The sequence below is a fragment of the Rosa rugosa genome, chromosome 3 (genome assembly GCF_958449725.1).
Source record: "Rosa rugosa chromosome 3, drRosRugo1.1, whole genome shotgun sequence".
NCBI lineage: Eukaryota > Viridiplantae > Streptophyta > Magnoliopsida > Rosales > Rosaceae > Rosa > Rosa rugosa.
The window spans coordinates 43,908,133-43,925,315 of record NC_084822.1 but is presented as its reverse complement, the minus strand read 5'-3'; the positions used below and the strand labels follow the sequence as shown (position 1 = coordinate 43,925,315).

The 17,183-nt window shown below is 37.3% G+C and overlaps 2 protein-coding genes across 4 annotated transcripts; one reads left to right on the top strand and one right to left on the bottom strand.

Annotated features, from left to right (window-relative positions):
- The first annotated feature begins 1,966 nt into the window (after positions 1-1,966).
- On the top strand, positions 1,967-6,213 carry LOC133738726 (ETO1-like protein 1). The gene is made up of 6 exons (XM_062166313.1): positions 1,967-2,139; positions 2,412-2,687; positions 2,801-4,513; positions 4,824-5,115; positions 5,396-5,705; positions 5,801-6,213. Exons 2-6 carry the CDS (start codon positions 2,524-2,526, stop codon positions 6,019-6,021), a joined length of 2,700 nt encoding a protein of 899 aa, XP_062022297.1. The 5' UTR covers positions 1,967-2,139; positions 2,412-2,523; the 3' UTR covers positions 6,022-6,213.
- A 58-nt stretch (positions 6,214-6,271) lies between these two features.
- On the bottom strand, positions 6,272-16,502 carry LOC133738725 (uncharacterized). 3 transcript variants are annotated; one of them, XM_062166310.1, is made up of 22 exons: positions 16,027-16,502; positions 15,649-15,907; positions 15,023-15,128; positions 14,791-14,932; positions 14,292-14,556; positions 13,690-14,057; positions 13,323-13,396; positions 12,665-12,815; positions 12,144-12,324; positions 11,226-11,323; positions 11,088-11,128; positions 9,902-10,405; positions 9,308-9,365; positions 8,952-9,036; positions 8,309-8,383; positions 8,131-8,214; positions 7,856-7,999; positions 7,704-7,773; positions 7,124-7,206; positions 6,976-7,030; positions 6,715-6,838; positions 6,272-6,611 (listed from the first exon to the last, which is right to left on the bottom strand). In XM_062166310.1, exons 1-21 carry the CDS (start codon positions 16,298-16,300, stop codon positions 6,755-6,757), a joined length of 3,201 nt encoding a protein of 1,066 aa, XP_062022294.1. In that variant the 5' UTR covers positions 16,301-16,502; the 3' UTR covers positions 6,272-6,611; positions 6,715-6,754. The 3 variants fall into 3 exon arrangements, with proteins under 3 accessions (XP_062022294.1, XP_062022295.1, XP_062022296.1); XM_062166311.1 differs by having other exon boundaries at positions 14,292-14,445; positions 16,027-16,500; XM_062166312.1 differs by lacking the exons at positions 15,023-15,128; positions 15,649-15,907; positions 16,027-16,502 and having other exon boundaries at positions 14,292-14,534; positions 14,791-14,929.
- Between the last annotated feature and the right edge of the window lie 681 nt (positions 16,503-17,183).

The window sequence follows — 17,183 nt, the reverse complement described above, 5'->3', positions numbered from 1 at the left end:
TTCCACCACACCATCTCTCTTCAATCAGAGAACCACCAAATCCAGACAAATCTGGTTGGGAGACTTGCAGATTTGCCTCTTGACCTTGGTGTCTCTACAACCACAATGCCTCCTCGATGCCGCGCAAGTCCTCTAGCGTCCAACCAGGTGACCAAGTGACGATCGCTAATCCAAAACCTTCTCTATTCTGAGTTCAACCCTTCGAGATCCGACCAGCTTGAACCTAAATCTCACCACGAAACTCCAACACCCTCGATGAGGAGTCTCGTTTGCTATATCCGACGAAGATAGGAGGAGTTCCATTGCCACAGTCCTTTGCTCTCTTCTAGGTAACAAAACCCTAGAGACTTGTTCATTGACGTTAATGATTAAGATTAGTCTTAATTTTATGATTTTAGTTTGTTGGTTACTGGTGTATATGAACAATTAATATGGTTTTGTGATTTATTATATCATATATTGCTAGTTTACTAGAACTTGTTCATATAATTTATTACTATCAGTGGTGAGAGGTTAAAATAGTGTTAGGATAGATACATGACTAGGTTTTAGATCTTTTGTAATAATTAGTACGTTGTATAATTTGTCCGTCTTCAATCGTTATCAGTGGTGAGAAGTTAAAATAGTGTTAGGGTAGATACATGACTAATTTTTAGATGCTTTGTAATAATTAATACGTTGTATAATTTGTCTGTCTTCAATTGTTGGGGTCAATTATAGTCTTACGCTTACGTGTTGTATGATGCGCGCCCACCCACTTGTTGCCTAAGACAAGGTCTAAAATCAGACCAAATGAAGGTCTAAAGCAGACCAAACTGTAGACCTTTTGATAACCACGTCAATTTTGTAATAGGGTAATGGAGTTGGCGATCAAATTTGGCATTTCAAGTCTAAAATGGAGTTGGCCATCTAATGGGGATAGCCTAAAGGATGAAATGTAGCTTGATCACTAACTTGCCACTAGGAAACCTTCCAATACACACCCAAGTTTCAACAATGCATATAGTATTACCTAATTGGTCGACTGAACAATCCTAATGGTCAAGTCGGAACTCCATATCAGTACCTTATTCATATCGAACTACTAAACCGTTTTCAAATGTTTTGAAAAATGCCAAGTAGCATGTGAATTCAAACTCGTTTCATGTTCATGTCTAAAAGCTAGGGCCGGATAGAAGTAAAGGTCTGAGCTCTTTTCCGAGTCTAGTTTCCGATTCCCAATTAATCTCATTCTCCTTGTCCCACAACAAAGGGACGACGACGATTCCAAAGGACTCATCTGTTTCCGACCCTTTAAATTATTCAGAGGGAAACGAATGTCAGGGCCACTTTGGTCATTCCGCATGTTCCCTTTCCTAGAATTCAAATGCGAAAACATAGGAGGCCCATTTGTAGGAACTGTCAGGCATGTGCAGGGGATCGTTTCTCCGGGAAAGAGACAATCTTGCCTGTAACTCACTCGTACCCTAGAACTGTGTTCTCATGTCTGACCTTGACTAGTTTTACCTTAATGAAACATGGAAGTACAATTTTTAAGGTAAGAAAAATAAACGGCATTCATTGTATATTTTTGTCAACCATGGATTCCAATTTTTGGGAAACCCAGTTGCTAATTTCCTGGCATTATTCTCCAAACAAAACTGTCTAAACACTATGATCCTCATTCTTAATTTAGATTCAGAGTAAATTAATGAATAGAATAAATTCCAAGGACCCCATTATGATTGTGGAAAAGACAATTAGTGATATTTGTACCCAAAAAAAGACAATTAGTGATATTGAATTATTGATGTAATTTAAACCAGACAATCCAGCCAAATCAATAGGATTTTAGGCTCCTCTCTACAGTCAAGTGACGTCGTTTTCCTGATAAAAAGTTCAACTTGGCGTGTAAATTTTCTTAATTTTTGCTCCAAGATTAATTTTTGAAGAAGGAAAGTGGGAGAGAAAGGAAAAAAGGATGAAACTTTCTCTTTTAGCAAACAGGAAAGAAAGCCGGGGGGCAAAGTTAAAGTGAATTTTCATCTGGATTCCCTTCAGTTTTGGTCCCCATCATCTGTCTGAAGCTCTCTCTCTCTCTCTCTCTCTCTCTCTCTATGAGCTTGTAACGGGTCCTGCAATTTGGTGCGTTAAAGTGAAGTGGGTCTCTTTCTCTCTCATCTCTCATTCAGTCATTTTGTTTGGTTATGGTGATTTGGCACTTTGTTTGGTTTTGTGGGCTCTAATGAGAGTCCTTGTTTCTGGTAGAGATCTTAGGAACTTGTGATATTTGTGGTGGAACTGAAAACGCATGAAAGCTATATATCTGTTTCTGGGTGTATCAATTTGTTGGTTGCTAAAAGTCCATTTGGACATTGATGGTGTTTTGGCTGTGTCTGTAATTTTTTGAATTTTTGTGTATGATTTATCAGCCTAGTGGTTTTGGATCACTTGGGAGCTTTTGCTGGGTGATTTGAGTCTTGGAGGGGATAAACCCATCTGGCCGTTTTGGAGATCTGGGAATTGCTTAGGGTCTTATGCCCTATGAGGACCTTCTTTCCCTCCGAGTCTTGTAAAGAGTCGCAGCTCAATGCTCTCAATCCACAGTCTTGGCTCCAAGTCGAAAGAGGGAAGGTTTCCAAGCTTTCATCAAACTCAAACTCAAACTCTTCCTCCTCCTCCTCCTCCTTCCGTTCATATTCTTCTATGTAAGTTGTATTTTGAGTTACTTTTTAGTTTGAATCAATGTTTATATTTCCCAATTCAGCATATTGATAGTCGTTTTATGTTGGGGGGTTTGGGGGTGTTGGAATTGTTGTAGAGAATCTCTTATAAAGGTGCCCGAGCCGCCTATACTCCCATTCTATAAGCCGGTTGATTATGTGGAGGTTTTAGCTCAAATTCATGAAGAACTTGAGTTGTGTCCTCCACAGGAGCAGTCAAATCTTTATTTGTTACAATTCCAGGTCTTTAGGGGCCTTGGAGAAGTCAAGCTGATGCGGAGAAGCCTCCGTGCAGCTTGGCAGAAAGCCAACAGTGTTCATGAGAAGCTCGTATTTGCAGCATGGTTGAAGTATGAGAAGCAAGGGGAAGATCATATTTCTGACTTGCTTTCCTCTTGTGGAAAATGTGCACAGGAGTTTGGGCCAGTAGATGTTTTAGCTCAGTTTCCTGTTGATGGTGAGGCTAGTACCCATCAGACTATCTCAATGGGTGGGAACAAGATGTCAAGAAATGTCAGTTTTAAAATCGAGGATGAGAAAATAGTCTGTGATAGGCAGAAAATATCCAGCCTTTCGGCTCCATTTGATGCCATGCTTAATGGGTGCTTCTCAGAATCACTTAGCGAGGACATAGATTTGTCAAAAAACAATATCTCTGCATCCGGTATGAAGGAAATCAATGAGTTCAGTAAAACAGGCAGTTTGGGTGAAGTCCCTCCACATCTTTTGTTGGAAATATTAGCTTTTGCTAATAAATTTTGTTGCGAAAAGCTCAAAGATGCTTGTGACAGGAAACTTGCTTCCTTAGTGTCTTCTAGAGATGATGCAGTGGAACTCATGGAGTATGCACTTGAAGAGAACTGTCGTGTCCTTGCTGCATCATGTTTACAAGTTTTCTTGGAAGATCTTCCTAATTGTTTGAATGACAACCGGGTGGTGGAGCTGTTCAAGCATGCTGATAGAGAGCAAAGATCGATCATGGTTGGACCAGGCTCATTTTCACTGTACTGTTTATTAAGTGAAGTTGCTATGAACATTGATCCTCAGTCAGATAAAACAGCTTGTTTTCTGGAACGGTTGGTAGAGTTTTCTGAAAATGATAGGCAAAGACTGCTGGCATCTCATCAGTTGGGATGTCTGAGGCTCTTGAGAAAAGAGTATGATGAAGCGAAGCGTCTCTTTGAGGAAGCTTTAACTGCAGGCCATATTTATTCAGTTGCAGGTTTAGCTAGACTGGATTACATCAAAGGCCATAAAGTTTGGTCATATGAAAAGCTGAGCTCTGTGATCAACTCTGTTATTCCTCTTGGATGGATGTACCAGGAGAGGTCATTATACTGTGAAGATGATAAGAAATGGGAAGACCTTGAGAAAGCATCTGAATTGGACCCAACTCTTACTTATCCATACATGTATCGGGCAGCTACACTAATGAGAAAAAACAACTCTCAAGCTGCACTTGCAGAAATTAATCGGGTTCTTGGGTTTAAACTTGCATTGGATTGCTTGGAGCTCCGTTTTTGTTTCTACCTCACTCTTGAGGATTATAAATCAGCCATTTGTGACGTTCAAGCAATTCTTACTCTCTGCCCAGATTATAGGATGTTGGAGGGACGGGTTGCAGCATCCCAACTTCGTACACTTGTCCGTGAGCATGTTGAAAATTGGACAACAGCAGATTGTTGGTTGCAACTGTATGATAGGTGGTCTTCAGTTGATGATATTGGGTCCCTCTCTGTTATTTACCAGATGCTTGAATCTGATGAGGCAAAAGGTGTTCTCTATTTCAGACAGTCTTTGCTCCTCCTCAGGTATGTTTTTGGACCTCAGAACCAAATTTTTTGTTAATTATCCTGTAAAATGTGTGTATTTATGTTAACCAAAATATATTTGAGAATCCCAAAAGTGTCTATGGAAAAATAAAATGATTTCAAAATTCTTTAGATTCTTCTAGTTCTTTCTGGTTTCAAAGTCATGTACCAAATACAATTACTTCCAAATCATAAGATTTTTTTTTTTTTTTTCTGGTTTTGGAGTCCTGCCTTCCCTGTGATATAAGTGGTGGCATTTTATGCTGTAAATGAGAATGTCAGTAGAAATCTCATGTCTCTACTTGATCAGGTTGAACTGTCCTGAAGCTGCGATGCGGAGTTTACAATTAGCTCGTCAACATGCATCCAGCGAACATGAAAAGTTGGTGTATGAGGGATGGATCTTATACGACACAGGCCACTGTGAGGAAGGGCTCCGTAAAGCTGAAGAATCTATCAAAATTGAAAGATCCTTTGAGGCCTTTTTCTTGAAAGCATATGCACTGGCAGACTCTAGCCAAGATCCGTCCTGTTCCTCAACTGTTGTTTCTCTCCTAGAAGACGCCTTGAAGTGCCGCTCAGACAGGTTGCGGAAAGGCCAGGTATGATTTCTGTCACCATATCATGAATGGTTTCCTTATAAACTGTGTAATGTGTTGTCTAGCAAAAGTATTTCATATTCCATTTGACTAGGGTGCAAACTTGTATGGACTGCTGGTCATTATTAAGATATCTTATCCTTCAAGTTTTAATTTTTAGTGGCCTAAAATCCAAGGAATCGTCACTTATCATACCTTTGAAAGAAGCTGTTGATCTGGAGTGCTGGTCATCTCAGGTTTCTTAGCATATTCTAACCTATATCCTTCACTTTTCATTTGCCAGGCGCTAAATAACCTTGGAAGTGTTTATGTTGACTGTGCGAAGTTAGAGTTGGCAGCTGATTGCTACATTAATGCTCTTAAGATCAGGCATACCCGAGCCCACCAGGGCCTTGCTAGGGTTCATTTTCTCAAAAACGACAAGGCCGGTGCCTATGAAGAAATGACCAAACTGATTGAGAAAGCCCGGAATAATGCATCTGCCTATGAGAAAAGATCTGAATACTGTGATCGTGAACTCACAAAGACAGATCTGGAGATGGTCACCCAATTAGATCCACTTCGGGTATACCCTTACAGATATAGAGCTGCAGGTTTGGTTTTCATTCTTTCTCAACACATAAATTGGTTCTATTCTCCTTTTCGAATGGTACTGAAATGGAGCTTTTTTTTGTCCTTGATGGAACAGTGTTGATGGATAGCCACAAAGAAAAAGAGGCAATTGCAGAACTATCGAAGGCAATTGCATTCAAAGCCGATCTCCACCTTTTGCACTTGAGGGCTGCATTCCATGAGCACACTGGGAATGTCATGGGTGCACTGCGAGACTGTCGAGCTGCTCTTTCTGTCGACCCAAACCATCAAGAGATGCTGGAGCTTCACAGCCGTGTAAACAGCCATGAGCCATGAGCCATGAACAGATAAATTGAAAATTTATAAGATGAAATTAGTTCAAAGTTGTATCACCACCGTGTATACTAGCAAGCAAGTATACGTGTAAACACCTTGATGCCACATCTCTTTCTTTTTTTACAGGTCAATTTTGTAATCTAAGCTGTTGGCTATATAATTTATTAAATCGGTAAGTTACCCATGCTTTTATAGGCATTCTATCCGTATTTAGCAGATATATAAAAATTAACCCATATAAGAACTGAAATTCGTATAACACTAAAAAATTACTTTTTACCATGCGACTAGAGAACTCATATGTACAGTTTCAGTGAGGTCAGCTTCACAAGTCCTACATATATGCAGTTTCTATTTTTCGCAAACTGCTCTTGCTACATATATACAGTTTCAAACGTCGAGCAAATAACTTTTAACAAAATACGGCCTTGTCATAACAAACACATACAAATATAGGTAAAAAAAAAAAAGTAGATAAAGATCCCAACGATGATGAAGAAGCTGAAAAAATTGAAGCGTCTCCAGAGTATCAGTTGAAAACATTTTGCACAGGAAGTAAAGCTTTGAACTAGATGATTTGCATGTAAAACCTGCATTCCAATAAATAAACAAATAAGTAAAACAATCATTACTCCTAAACTTCTGATGGAAAAAACATTATGTGCTATTGGTTATACAAAATGGGAATTGTACCTCTAAAATCAGTCTAAAACACCGTACATAATCGGTATTATTACTTCCCATTAACTGAATCTGTGGGAGGAGGATGCTGGAAATATGGATGCCGCAAAGCATCATCAACACTCACCCTTTCTTCCTATAATGAAAATGTTTCAATCATATCAAAATTTCTTGCTAGATAACCCACATAGTGCCAGATACCCAAGAATTACATGATGCTTAGATACCGTCTGTAATTTTTAGGGACAAAAATAAATGTTAATCAGAACTTACAGGGTCCCAGAGTAATAGCTGGCGCACCAGCCGCAAAGCCCAAACATTTGGAAACCTACATTGTAATTCCAAGGGCTGTTAATGAACAAGAATATAAAGAAGACATATCATGTATGATAAGACGCAACTGATATAATCATTTACTAACCCCAACTTAAGAGGATCTCTGCTCTTTATTTGATGGGAGAAAAATTCTTCCGAGCATTTCCAGGAAGCTGGTGATGCTCCAACCTAATCTCAAAAAGTCAAAAGTGAAATCCATAATATAAGTATTTGACAAGATTACTTGCAAAAGCATGCCCTGGAGAAATAGTTTAAGAAAGACTCAAAAAGAAGTGAAAGAACAACACTAGGTATAACATTTCTGCAAGAACTAACCAATTTTAAAGGGTTTAGGGAAAGATCAAACTTCTCACACAGTAAAGCATGCATTTCCCATGTAATGGTTAAGGGAACGATATTGAAGAGGATCCCTATGAAACATCTCTCTGTATTCTTTATATATGTTTATGTTTGTATCTTCACAAATTTATCATGAAATGATTCAACGGTGACATTATACATATCTATGTTTGTAAAACAATTCCATTTCAAAATTGGTTTGTGGCATCCACACTTGTCTGCAGACCTGAAGGTAAATCTCATGCTTGTGCAAAAGCTTTTTCCCTAAGCACTATTATTTAGAAATACTATACTTAACATATAGTAATGAATGAAGGAAAACGTACTCGGTCTGTGTGGTGATGGTGTAAGAAACTACCGGGGATTAGTATACACAGCTCCATGAGTGATCTAAGCCTGTCGCCAAAAAGAAACATATACAAATTAAGCATTATACTCACAAAAACATAGTTAAGGAATTCTTGATGACGAAACTCACTTGTATGCTAGCTCCTTTAAGCCTTCATTCCATCCTTCAAGATGCTGGTCTAAAAGCGCACGTGTGTAACTAGTGATCTCAAAAACATTTGGTGATCCTAAGATCAACTCTAAGATCACAACACCAACACTCCACATATCATATCTGTCAAAAATTAAGTATACATATAAACTTAATGTGGATCAAGGTCCAACTTTAAATGCATTATCTATACATAAAAACAATTCTTCAGAAATGTGGATCGAAAGCTAAATTTAAATTATATCTAAACATACTTCAAAGTTGTGTTTGTTGGCATTTGATACCAATTAGCATTAAGTAAGGCTTCAGGAGGAGTATATTCATTCGTCTGTTCAGCTCTGGAGAAACACCATAATCAATATTCAACACAAATTCAATACAATTTTGAACAATATATAGTAGTACCAAAAGAAGCCACAATAGAAGAGATACCTGGATGGTCCAGTGGAACCATACAAATGCTTCAAAGTGAACTCATCCATTGCACTACCGAAGTCAATAATGCGCCTAAATGATTTCCCAAAGACATCAATAGCCATTTCACAACATGAAAAACATAGGGAAAGGAATACCCTTATTTATGACAAACGAATAGCAGACAAGGTGAAAACAAATTCATTTAAAGGCATTAACACCACCTTGCCTGACTACATTGTTGAAGTAGCTCGTTCAATCAATTCAAAAGGGAATGGAGACCCGCCCGGGGGGGGGGGGGGGGGGGAGAAGCAACTTTTCTTTAATTTCATGTTGATACGTACATATGTAATGCAGTTAAATGAGTTTGAAACCACTAGCATTCATATAAAGTCAAAAGAACTCTTCAGACCAAAAACCATTGTAGCAAGGCAATACAAAAGATTAGAAGTTAAAACGTATCCCATTTATATTATCCTAGAACACAATATGTCGGGTCAGTCCAACTCCAAACACATCTTTTACCAATATCTAATTATTTAAATAAAATCTATCAGATAGACACCTTATAAAGAAATATGCAGGTTATGCACCAAAATGTGAACCAATGTATAATAAAATCTTAACATATAGACACACTAAACAAGTAAGATGAACTCACATTTTTGAGGTAAAATTTTCTCCATGTGGAATTCCTTTCAAACACCTCCCAGTGTCTTGCTCTTCAAAGCATAGCACCATGTTTTCTACCACATATAGAGCATAAGTTTTAGAGATATAAAGGCATTCAACAACTATAGATGCTTGACTATCAATACTTTGAAAGAACATTCAGACTTAATAATACAAATAGTATTAAGATGGCTTGAAGAAGAAACTGAAAGAAAATCAGACAACTAGTCCAATTAGGTCCCTTATTGGCTTCTTTAACACTGATACATATTTGCAACTTGCATTTTATATGAAATTATATCTAAGCTGTGATATTAATTATAATTACTGGACTGATGCACTCACCAGGTTTGATATCTCTGTGGGTAATATTGCGGTCATGACAGGACTTCAATGCCATCAACTGAGTAAAAATGAAGTCAGGTCATGAGTGCATTGGTTACAAAACACAAGCATAAGAATGAACAAATGTGGAACATCAAAGACAAAAAATGAAACTAACAAAAACTATGCCAGCATGATAGTTGAAAAAACTGAGTACAAAACTAATTATAAGCAAGAATAGGTCACCAATTTAGGCGATGAGTAAGGAAACGACTGGTGAGTGGTTATAGCCGTATTTTAATTGATAAACTCAGATTTATCTTTGAATGAAAAGGCAATCTTCTGAACAAGACTTTTCCTTTGATTTTTCTCTATAAGAAATTGCTCAATGATATTAACCAATAACCATAGGCAGTTGACCTAGGAAAAGAATGGCAAACCTCCGAACAAAAAACTAACATGCATCAAAGAATTTTCATCCCAACTTATACAAGTCAAACCAGTATAAGTTAATGGTATGTCATCCATCCAGTCCAAGCAACCATTTATACAAAATAGCAATATGTATATCAATAATCTATCTAGTGAAACAGTTGCAGGGAAATCAAAGCATACCAACTGCCATATAAGACTGCGCATTTGCTCCTGTCCTTCTTTTGTTGTCTTCAACCAATGCCACCATTTCGATGGACGCAAGATCTGTACATGCTTCACTTTTTCATCCCTCCCTTCATCAGCATTCATGTCTTCTTCAACAGTATAGATAAGCTTCGATAAAGATATACCCTCATAACGAAATACTAGCCATATTTCATTTGCTCGGGATTCGAAGGACTCTACATATCTAGCAATATGGTTCAGACCTTCTTCATAAAAATCGGTATGCAGTCTAAATTTGTTTCCAAACAAGCTTTCAGTAGTCCAACTATTTCCTATTTCATCTGCCATTGAATCATTTCTTTCTACTAGGCCATAGAAATTGAACCATGATACATTCAAAACAGAATTTGATGTGGCAGCTGATAGTGAACCTCCAAGACAATTAGATGCATTAAGAAAAACTTCTCCAAAATACTTTTCACGTAAACCACTTAAATAAACAGTGGCCCCTTTCTCCACCTGTTACAAATAACATCAGATCACCAGTAAAACTTTTACTCATAATCCAATATCAGAATTTCAAATGTCTAAAATATTTAAAATAAAAGAACTGCTACATAGACATGAAATTTAGCAAACGATTATGAGTCAAAAGAGGAAGCAAAACAGTAAGAATGTAAATCACTCTATGGCATTTTAAAAAGTGATAATAATGATAAAAAAATTTAAAAAAATAATAATAATAATAATAAAGGAACTGGAAGCAACAATACCTAGAGAACTCAGTGTCCTAGCAATAGTTTAAAAGTATAGTGGGAGAAAGGTGAACTAAATTTTGTTACATTGAATATTTGATATAAATATATGAAATAGTGCTAACTGGGAGAAAATGTAGACCAACTGGAGAAAAAATAATAACGCAATAAGTTCTTAAAGTCAAAACTGAAATTATCTATTAGCATCATCAATTGATCATCCAGTTTTTGGTGTAACATTTTTTTCTAGCACAGGTAACGGTTTCAGTATTACTTAACAAGGATGTCAAATTTTTGAACCCCCCTCCCCGGTCCCCACAGAAAATATGAAACCATCTGAAGTCAAGCTTTACATCCCTAAATAGATAGAATTTTGCATATGCATAAATATGTTCAGAATGCATTAAACCACAACCTGTCAAAATTAAGTTGATTATAGAAATTACCATTATCCGTTTTAAGATGAACAGATTTTCATCACGAGGGCCTACATGAAAATTTTGAGCAAATGAGATATTATCTTTAATGTCCCAATTAAAAAATTAAAAATTAAAAAACCAACTGAGATACTTTAGCTTTCCTACTTGAGTCTGAAGCGTTTCTGTCTCGGTCACAATTCCAACTAAAAGCCAGCCATACTTCACCATAAGATCCACGACCAAACCTCTTCTTTAGTACATACCTGGCCAGGAAGGTCAATGTTTCTAAAATTTCTACTGTATCAAATCCACATCTGACGCATAAAATAACATAAGCATAAATGGGAGAAATATGATGCCATAATCAAACCAATGATTGAACATTTGGCAGGATTACAAAAACAATTTTCAAAGGAATCCATGCCTCACTTGCAAGTAAAATTTTATTAGGAAGTTCTGAAATGAAGGAATAGTTGTTCTGCTGGTCATTTAGAGGTGTACTTTAGTCTGATTTGAAACAATCTCTGGCTCATTAATGCCTATGCTCCGGACAGATGGAGAAAACAAAAATAGTTGATGACTACCATCTTGTTTTCTATATAATATCTACAGAACAATAGTTGATGATCTTAACACACCAGAAAGTTGAAGCTAATTGAAACATTTACACCCTTCAACTTTTGTTAAACACTCATGAGAAGTAAAATATTCATTTTAAAAATAACACGGGAACTCCTCTCCTGCTCTTCCAAGTCCTCTTATCTCTTTCATATTTTGTGCTCGTATATGTGATTGCAATCATGTACAGATCATGTTACAATCAAGAACAAACACTCAAAAAAATGACATTAATAATAGAAAACTAATGTCTTTCCCACTAACAAGGATCACAGATCCTGAAAATAGAGGAGTCTGAAATACTGCAGACTTCAGGAATAATTAGACAATGCCCGCACACCAATGGAGTAGTTATATTATGCACCAACAATATGCATTACTGATAGAATTTGTTCTGAACTTCTAATTTGACAACAATTGCCATGCAGAGACAATCGAGCAAAAAAAAAAAAAAAGATAAAGTACCTCATATCGGGAATCGAATTCTCAAATGATCCATTATTTGAACCAGCATCATCGAAAGGAATTGATTCAAGCAAAGCAAGGAAACTGGCAAAGCCATTTATGCATTGATCTCTACCATTTTCAGCATCAATTCCGAGGTGCATGCAAAAGTTCTGGTTATGGTACAAACTTAGAAGTCCACCTAAAATTGAACAAACATTTAGAAGTGGCTCTCAGTAAGCAGAAACAAGATACAATTCTATAAAAACTCACATTGCGTTCTTAAGTCTTATACTGTTACACCAGAAACCTATGCCTGTGTCCACTAATTATGTGTTTTAAGTACTTATTTCAGTTTAACTCCATCCATCACAGCAATAAGAGAGAGAGATAATTAAAAACAGGTTTTCCATTCAGGTAGAAACGACAACATTGCACGTCATTACAGTTCAATAAAAAGATCATGACCATTTCAAAAGAAAAAATAAAATCAGATCATGACCAACGTGGAGCTAAAATCTGCATTTGACACTTGCACTCACCAAAGTGTTGGTCAAGAGCATGTGGAAGAGCCTGGGGCAGGTCATACACATAATCTTCATGGTCATCCATTGTTTGCAACACATACTCCGCATGTTCATCAAGGTTCTCGGATAAATAAAAACAGCCAACACAGCCATGTTTTCCTTCTACCTAGAGGAAGGAAATCAGTCATCATTCAATCATACTATAATGATAGAAACAGAAAATAGTTGAAAAATCAATGACCTACAATGACTTTAAAGTTAGACATTCAACTCAATGACTTCAAACAGAGTAAAATTCCAGATAATATAGTTGTAACACTAATAATCAATTGAATCATTATTCCAATCACTCGCAAACATCTTTTCTGTCTTATCATATGCACATAACTAACCACAATAATATGTACGTCACAATGATTCTAAGAGATCATATGATATCTAATATCATATACAACTTTTCGGTGCAAAAGGAAAAAAAAAAAATCTGCAAAGACTGTTTAACCATATAGCGTTTGCAATAATAGAAACAATTTCACTCTATACTCTATAGGAAGAGACAAGCTCTTAATCACAGATCAAAAGTGATAAAAAAATCTCGATTCCTCCAGTTTATAAACGCATAATTGCAGGAATATAGAATAGGTTACAATAAACAATTTGATGAAGGGCTTACCAATAACCTCTTAAACTTGGCAATAACTGGATGAGCATAGTCCAATTGCTTTAGGTCGTAACTGAGCTTATTACCTGACCATTATAACAGAATTAATCATAAATACATAAGAAGATGAGCAATTAAAGTTAATGTAACAAGAAAAGAATGTTAAAACAAAAAAATCATTTGATTACATTCTCAGTTAGAGGCTTTTACTTGTCATTTGCTTCCTAGTCTCCTTTGTTTATAAGAGGTGCGTTACTTCAATATATCAAGGACACAACCCGTTCAAAACCTTTTGATTATAATCTTTGAATTGGGCCCTACAAAATCCTATCCATACAATGAATGTCCAGAGGAAGGTTTAAGAGCATAGGAGACCCACCTGATCCTTCATAGGTCAACTTCTGTGTTCCTAATACTGTACGATCATTGTTTCCTTCTTGATATGCACTTTCCTTCAACAAACTGTCATCAAAACCAATAGATGCCAATGGAACAACAACAGCTGCCACGTTATCCATACTGCCCTTTTCAAATGCAGTACCCACTATGCAGTCAGCTAATGAGTACGAACATGAGGAAGAAAGATCTGATCTCCCAGGATTGAAACTTCGTACTTCCCACAACAAATCACAAACATCCTGCAAACTCATCTTCTCAAAAACTCCATCAGACGCAGCCACCAGATAGGTATCATTCACAGTCAGGGTTTGCCAATCCGTCAATTCTGGTGCAGATGTAACGCCATAACTGAAGACAGTCCAGTACAAAAATTGAAAATGAGTTCCAACCGATACCAAGTTTTTTTTTTATGAGGCAACTTATATAACATTGGTGTCGTAAAAGACAAGCAATGCAAATTTTAATTTTCTGGCAATGTAAAAGATGAGCAATATCTAAAACCACGCTAAATCAGAAACTTCTTCCAAAGTGCAATAAAGAAAAGAAAAAAAAAAACAACATCTACATTCCACTTGCTCCCACCTTTTAAAGGAGACATCACCGATAGCTCGGGAAATAGCAAGTTCACCATTTACTCGGTGCACACCGCCCCATTTCAAAACATAGCCACCAGCAGTTTCCACCCTAGCTCTTTCATCATCTCTGTCCGGATGATGATCTCTTGTCAATTCCTTAACTGAAAAATGCATGAGTCCAGCGGAGGAAGTCAATCCAAAGTTTTCATGGTTTCTTAGATGTGAAATAGCACCATTACTTCTTTCCTGCCTGTATAATCTTATATAAGCGGCTGCAGTATGTAAACCACCGGAAAATAAATAACTCCTATCATGTACTTATCTTTTGAAACACAAGCTAATCACACCCGTAATCAAACTTACAGGAAGGTAGTTAGAATATGAGAGAGAGAGAGAGAGAGAGAGAGCATTTATAAATCACTTAAGGTTCTCATTGTACTATTTATTTCTAAAGAAAATCTGCTTTGAAACAGTACATCTCCATATTAAGATAAAATTCTGCTGACCTTTAGCCTCTGCCCGGGATCGAAATTTTTCTGAGCAAAGAAAAGCCTTTGAGTCTCCAATATTGGCAACTAAGATTTGACCATCAGCAAGTAGTGCAACTGTGGCTGTGGAACCAGAATCAAGATTTTTCCTATACGCTTCCTTCAATAGGGAACATCAACAAAGAGTAAGAAAGTTAATTATTCAGCACAACAACTTAAAACAAATAGCGAAACATAAAATAGAATGTACCTTAGAAAATTTTGCATCAACATCATGAATTGCCCTCAACAATGCTTCTTTCAAAATTTCAAAGTGATAAGAATCATCAACTGTTGCTTCGTATGAATGTGTAAACCTGAGAAATCATAAACAATCTAGAGATAACTACATAAATACCAAAAAGTTTATCCAAAAAGGCGCACAGGAAGAAAGAAGAAAAATTACAAGGATATAAACCAAAAGTTATACAGTTATAAAGAATATAGGAGTAGTTGATTAGCTTTTTCAAGTACAAACACTACCTTCGAGATAACTAATCCAGTAAAGCATACAACTAAAATTCTCAAAACCACAAGAAATAGAAAGACTAGTAACCTACAGACTCAATGTAAATCTCAGATAACTAGCTAAATCACCATCTTTAATTAGCAAGAGGTTGTGTCAGTTGCAGCACAGCACAACAAGAATATGCAAGTTACTGTCTGAAATTCAAAGTATAATGCCTTAATCTTGAACTTATATATTTCTCGACTGATACTTAGAAGTCACTGATGTGATACAGTTGAAAGCGTTTCGATGGTTTTAAGTATAAAGCATACTATCATCTCGAGTCAAATCACGAGAAGCAAATAAGAAATAGGAATATAGAAAACCACCTTCCAATGTCCAATTCATGTCCATGTAGTAGGCCATCCCAATTATGCCGTCGAGAAAGAGTATAATGATCTTTACTAGTTTCCAAACTCCCTGAAGCTTTCTTCAACTTAGCAGAGTATGATGCATCAATAAGAAAGTAGGTATGCAAAACGAAATACTCCAAGAAAAGCTTCGAAGCCATATCACTGGCTTCAGCTCCATTATGACCATCGAAAACCGCCACAACTCCAACTGTTACCTCCTTGATCCCTACCCTACCTGCTCCAATTTTCAGATTACAAACATTTAAAACCCTAACCCCAATTCAAAAGCCACAACACACAAATTGACACAGAGATAAAGCAAGTATAGACTTCGAGAGAGAGTAATTGCGGTACCGGGGAAGGGAATGCGAAGATCGAGAGCGCAGAGAGTGCGGTCCTCCATAGACCTCCGGCGACCTTGAAGCATCGCCGATTGGCAACGCGAGGTGGTTCGAGAATCGGAGGTGTAATCGGAGTGCTTCCAGCGAGGGCATTTTGGGGATTGAAAGACCGCCGGAGCGCCGCCTTCTTTGTACACCGTCAGGCACGTCGAGGATTCACCGTGAGAGCGCGTTGCAACGGCTAGTAGAAACCCTAGTATGAATAGGTGAAATGTTGACGCCTCCATCAACTAATCTTTATGAAATTCATTTCAAAATTTCGGGATAGAGAGAGAGAATCAAAATCGTAATTTCACTCCGGCTGAGAAACCCAAATTTGGCGGTTGGTTCGGACCAAAACAGAAAGAAAGGCGCGGTTGATTTTTGTTTTTGATATTTGTAAATGGAAAAACTACCACAGTAGGGGTTTGTAACGGATTTCCTATACAGACTAGGTTTGATTGTTTGAAGGAGATTTCCTTCTTGATTATCAGATGACAATAAGTGGAAAAATTATTCTATTATCCCATACCATAATGGTCTATATAAAATGTAGTCGTTGAGAAGTAGATAATTTCATTACTTATCTATGACCAGAAGGCACGTACATCATATGTTGTCTTACACCAAATAAAACATAGTTGGTCTAAGTTGTTAAGCACATAACAGGCAAACCCTCATTGGGAACAACTTGAGCACAAATTTTAGACCTAGCCATCAGGAGACAAATCCAAGCAACTACCTAAATCCTTACTAGAGTAACCCTAATTGCCTAAGACCTCATTTGGTGTACAATCAGAGAAACTAGACTTAAATAGCAATAGACTGGAATCAAATGCTAGGTACCAAAGATACTAGCGAGAAACACTAAAAAGTGTAATCGAACCAAACATCATGCACAAAATCTCCAGGGTCCCAAATCCAAGCCCATAGAGAAATCTGGCCCAACAGAGTAGTGAAGTAGACCCCACACCAGCCCAACCTCCTGAAGACCAAATCTGATTTGGGCACCCAGATATGGCCGTCGTCCTTCAGCCGCCCCAGCTTCGTCTCCACCCAACGTAGCCACCAGAGAGCACGGCAGCAGCCTCCCTGGATTAAGAATCCGATCAGCCAAGCCATCGACATCTG

Coding starts and splice junctions, on each gene's coding strand:
- LOC133738726 (XM_062166313.1), top strand. CDS start 2,524: ATGAGGACCTTCTTTCCCTCCGAGTCTTGTAAAGAGTCGCAGCTCAAT. Junction 2,688..2,800: donor TTCCGTTCATATTCTTCTAT/GTAAGTTGTATT, acceptor GAATTGTTGTAG/AGAATCTCTTATAAAGGTGC. Junction 5,706..5,800: donor TTACAGATATAGAGCTGCAG/GTTTGGTTTTCA, acceptor TTGATGGAACAG/TGTTGATGGATAGCCACAAA.
- LOC133738725 (XM_062166310.1), bottom strand. CDS start 16,300: ATGGAGGCGTCAACATTTCACCTATTCATACTAGGGTTTCTACTAGCC. Junction 15,129..15,648: donor CATGAATTGGACATTGGAAG/GTGGTTTTCTAT, acceptor ATGATTTCTCAG/GTTTACACATTCATACGAAG. Junction 12,325..12,664: donor TGCTCTTGACCAACACTTTG/GTGAGTGCAAGT, acceptor GTTCAATTTTAG/GTGGACTTCTAAGTTTGTAC.